General features: G+C 37.2%; 1 protein-coding gene across 1 annotated transcript; it reads left to right on the plus strand.

Moving 5' to 3' along the window:
- Positions 1-2,916: 2,916 nt before the first annotated feature.
- LOC120630110 lies at positions 2,917-4,915 on the plus strand. Its single transcript, XM_039899262.1, has one exon. It carries the CDS (start codon positions 2,928-2,930, stop codon positions 3,510-3,512), a length of 585 nt encoding a protein of 194 aa, XP_039755196.1. The 5' UTR covers positions 2,917-2,927; the 3' UTR covers positions 3,513-4,915.
- The last annotated feature ends 312 nt before the right edge of the window (positions 4,916-5,227 follow it).

The following is a 5,227-nucleotide window of genomic DNA, read 5'->3' on the forward strand; positions in this document are numbered from 1 at the left end:
TGTTGGGTCTATGCTCTAAAATAGTATCGCATATCAGACCGCACCAGTGCCTGTACCAAGCAGTGGTGCGTTAAAAGCTGCGGATCATAAAATGAAAAGTGGTTTGTCGGTATACACCCCCCCGCTTCTTTTCTGTAGTTTTTTTTAAAAGAAGAGTTCGCCATATAGCGATAAGGGCGCGAAATAAACGATGTACTGTATTTTATTTTTCTTATTCAAAGCATCTACATACACTTGTATGTAGATGCTTAAAAGAGGTTAAATCTTGATTCACAAAGACCAAAAAAACCATTGAATGAATGAATGAATTAATGAATGAATGATTCTATTCAAATCAATCTTCTTTTGGTTTAAGAGCCACTACTTATACAAAACTTGATTTTAATTTATTACAATATATTACAAATGTCTAAATTCTAAACTCCTTAATTCTAATTCTGTATCTATATAATTGTGCTGTCACATCTATAACCGCTTATTACGCAGTGATTGACACTTGCATTATCCGTTATTATCTCATTAAGGGATAATACAAACACATAATGGGACGCGTGGCAATAGTTTTTGGGGCAAATCAGGGGATTTGGGGAAACGACATGAGCGTGCCTTTTTTGGCAAAATATCTTTAGAATTAGGGATTACGGTTTCGTTAATAATGGCATTGGGACATAGATAATGGAGGGCCGCATTGGCTTAGTGGTTAGAACGCAAAAATACTCTAAACGCGCACCTGGTTACAGAAAAGCTGGTCATTTTTTGCATCACATCACTTGGTTATAAAATGCATCCATTATTTTGGGTAAGCGGAAATAAACGCTTTTTGTAATGTTAATAAATAAATAATACACACATCGCCATCTAGCCCCAAAGTAAGCGTAGCTTGTGTTATGGGTATTAAGATAGCTGTTGAATATTTTTTATGAATATAATACATAAATACTTATAACATACATATAAACACCCAGACACTGAAAAACATTCATGCTCAACACACAAACATTTTCCAGTTGTGGGAATCGAACCCACGGCCTTGGACTCAGAAAGCAGGGTCGCTGCAAACTGCGCCAATCGGCCGTCCGAGAATGTAATTTAAGTAATGTAATTTTAACTATTTTTTTATTATCAAGGTAACTGTTTCTCCATGTTTCTGTTTTTATTTTATGTTAGTATAAGTTAATGTTGGGGTATACAAATTTTTATTTATTTATAGCCTTTTCAACAATCTTACCTTACCGATTATTTACTTATCGAGACTGATTGTCTTGCTTTAGCATAGGCCTCCCCCAGGTTCTTCCATGCTTCCATAGTATACAAATAAAGAGTTAAATAATAATAATAATAACTCTTGAATGCAACCTCTACTCGTGTTTAATGACTATGCATTCTAAGATATAAGCGATGTTCTTATGCATTAATAATAAGTGATCTTATGTAATAAAATTCATCATCATCAAAGCTCTACAGCCCTGGGTGGGCCTTGGCTTGGTCGAGCATATTTCTCCATTTGAGGCGTTCAGAAGCTGCTTCTTTCCAGCTCCGAACTCCCACAACCCGCATATCCCTCTCAACTCCATCACTCCACCGACCCCTAGGTCGTCCTCGGCCTCTACGCCCCTCCAAAGTTCCATCAACCTCTTTGGCGCTCTCGTGCCTTCCATGCGTTGCACATGCCCTGCCCATTGCATTCTTAACAGTTTGATAGTTTTGACGACATTCGGTTCCCTATAGCTCTTAATAGTTCGTATAGCTCGTGATTATACCGAATGCGCCAAAAACATTTATCCAGCACCAAACACTCGTCGCAAGACCTTTCGTTCGAAAATGAGCAGACTGTTTTCGTCTTTCTTGCTTAAGACCCAACACTCTGCGCCATATGTAAGTATTGGCCGGAGCAAGGTCTTATAGACTAGTATTTTCAGACTTCCCGACAGAAATAAAATTAAGAAATCATAAATTTCCAGTGTCCATGGGGATATAACCCCGGACTTATAGGATCACAGCGCTCACTACTGCACTAGTAGGTTGAAAGTTCGCTTGCTGCAAACCAATAAAATCCTATATGGCTTATCCTCAGTAACCCTTATAATCTATTTGACAATTTGAAAATGGTACAAAATAGAGATACTGCTCTTACAATTATGTGCGATAGCTCATTGAATCCGGAATGGCGCCTAGAAAAATGTGCCAAAAGCGTGTATCAGCACATAAAAAATTGCAAAAGTTATAAACAATTGAAGATGAATTATAATTGTTTATAACTTTTGGATTTTTAATGTCGTTACACACGCTTGTAATACGTGCTGACTATAAGAAGGGTGATTTCACCTTTACGTCAAACAAATATTACGGGCACGCGAAAACATAAACCTGTGAGCTTACAAATAAGCTAATTGAAGAATCTTATTAGAATATTACGATTACTTAAACGATAAAAAAGCTTGAGTGTGAATTGCTCTAACTTCATAGCTTAATATTAATTAACTGGGAGACTGATTAAAATTATTCGGCTAAGTTTGTTGTGGGCTCTTCTTAGATCAGGTCGCGTTTGGAACCCTCGTACCTTTAGTTTAAGTTGGCGAACGTAGGTATCACCTCACAATGTATGTATGAACGCTTCATAAGTGCCTGTGATAGGCCTACATGAATAAAGAAGTTGTGAATTTGAATAGTAACATATAAAATCAATTACATAAACACTGTACGTGCGCTTTAACAGACATCAGCTGTATTGTTTCAAGCAGATTTAATAAATACATTAAACATTTAAAACAAGATTAAATTAGTTTATTGATACGAATTAAACAATGATGTTTGCAAAACGATCATTAAGTAGTACAGCTATTTCTGATGAATCAACAAATAATATCCACTAATAGTTAAATAACTTATGAAATAAACAGTGCAGTTCGAATTGTCTTGAAGATAACATGAATCGTTTATTTGATATATTTATATGTGTTATGGCCTTCAAAAGTGCAGTGAGTATATCCGAAGTGAACCAAGCATGTATAAACTCATATCAGGATAGTTTGGATAACAATTTTCTTATTGGAACCTGGTTTAAAGTATGTGAATTTGCTCAAAGATTAAATCTACCATCTTCGAATTATTGTGAAGAGACTGTCATAAAAAGGGCCACTGAAACAGACATTCAAAGATACCGGGAGGGTTACAAACAAGAAAACCCATTTAACTTTGATGGTAATCCAGTTATATCTGAATCTTTTATATTCAAAGGTATGTTAATGGGAAACACGGAAGCGAAATATTTTGTTTTCGATCCTGAAAACTATTTTTATAAAGAAGACAAGTATATAGCGAAGGTGTTCAGAAGAGTTAGTGATAATTATTTGTTGGTCCACCAGTGTCAATGGCGGGGCTATTTTAAGTCGTTGCTCTCGAGGAAGCGTAATGTGACGAAAGCAGAGTTAAATAGAGTGATTGCAACTATGAACAAAGATGTAGGGGGCATGGAAACACAGAGATTTTGTACAAACGATACGTTTTTTTGATTTTTTCTTTTAATATTTTATTTTATATCCATAGATAGTAGAGTCACTACAAACAGACTGCCTTGACATTTCAAAAGTGCTTATAAACTAGGCTTACTTTATCATGAATTTTAAATTTTTGACTACAATCTCACCTGGTGGTAAGTTATGTTGCAGTCTTAAATTGTCGGGCTAACCTCGGTTTCTGTGCGACATCGTACCGGAACGCTCAATCGCTTAGCTGCACGTCTTTGTCGGTGAGGTGAAAACTAGCCACAAAGACGTGCAGCTGCAACCAATTGAATCTTGCGAGTTAAATTTGACCCACTTTCCGGTTTTCAACTGAGCTATCATGATTTTGCATGCATATTCTGTGCCTCGCTGGCGAAGTGGTTAGCGCTGTGGTCTTATTCTTGGGAGGTCTCGGGTTCGATACCCGGTAGGGACAAAATGGAAATTTAAAATTTTCTGAATTGTCTCTGCTCTGGTCAGGTCAGTCTCACCAACAAAGTCGTGACGCCAAGTGACTTACCGTCCCCGCATGATGCCACAAAAGGTATAAGGTTAATTTAAATGCGATACTCCTGAAAGGTATCGCTGCTACAACATCACTTACCACCTGGCGAGTATGCAGTCATTACATTAATATAGAAGAAATTAATAGAGTGAAGATGATAGGACATTTATTTTCACTCGTGAGTGTAGGTGCTGAGTAACCACACGAAAATAAACATTGTTTGCGAGAAAAAGGTGCAAAAACGGCTGTACTCTCTTCGTTTGCTTTATTTGAAGCCCCCGCGTAAACATCGTTTGTCTTTGCCCCGGGATAAATGTGGAGCCACTAAAACTGCGTTTTTAAACGGCATTTTTGTACGTGAAGTAGGTATACCGGTAATACTAAAGAAAATTAGGTGCCCTAGATGCTTTAGAATCTCTCCTTAGGGATGGCAAGGAAATGCTCTACAATAGTGAAGGATCTATGAGATTGACAAGAAGTGAATGAAGCCTAGCTGGCAGTCTCCTTTCTGAAGTCAAATGCGTGTTCCGGGAAAGAAATCCATTGAAATTAGGGGGTTTAAGTTTTCTTTTCGCGGAGTATAGTAAATTAAACTTAATTTTCATAATATATCATGGAAATCCGCAAAGTAAGGCCTGCTTCTATCCAATATACAGCTCGTTTAGCGGCCCGGTCCAGGAGCTCAGCAAATGTTTGTTTTAGAAATAATTCCAGTGATCCACGCCGCTAATGAACCGTACCTAGAAAATAACACTTTCATTACAAGGGAAATCTGATCTTTTTCTACCGCTAATTGTGCTAATTAGCAAAACATTGTGTTGACTCTAGACGACGTCTCTGGCGCAGCGGTAAGACTACTGATAATTTTTGAAACGACAAGTTTGTTTAAATAAATGAATAAATATACTACGACAATACACGCATCGCCATCTAACCCCAAAGTAAGCGTAGCTTGTGTTACTAAGATGTTATGGGTACTAAGATTACTGATGAATTTTTATGAATAATACACATAAATACTTATAATATACATATAAACACCCAGAAACTGAAAAACATTCATGCTCATCACACAAACATTTTCCAGTAGTGGGAATCGAACCCACGGCCTTGGACTCAGAAAGCAGGGTCGCTGCAAACTGCGCCAATCGGCAGTCAGCCGATTTTCAATTTAGAATAAAGATGTTTTTTTAGTTGAGCCAGAGTGAGATTAAATAAA

Source organism: Pararge aegeria, chromosome 15, assembly GCF_905163445.1.
Source record: "Pararge aegeria chromosome 15, ilParAegt1.1, whole genome shotgun sequence".
In the NCBI taxonomy this organism is placed as follows: Eukaryota; Metazoa; Arthropoda; class Insecta; order Lepidoptera; family Nymphalidae; genus Pararge; species Pararge aegeria.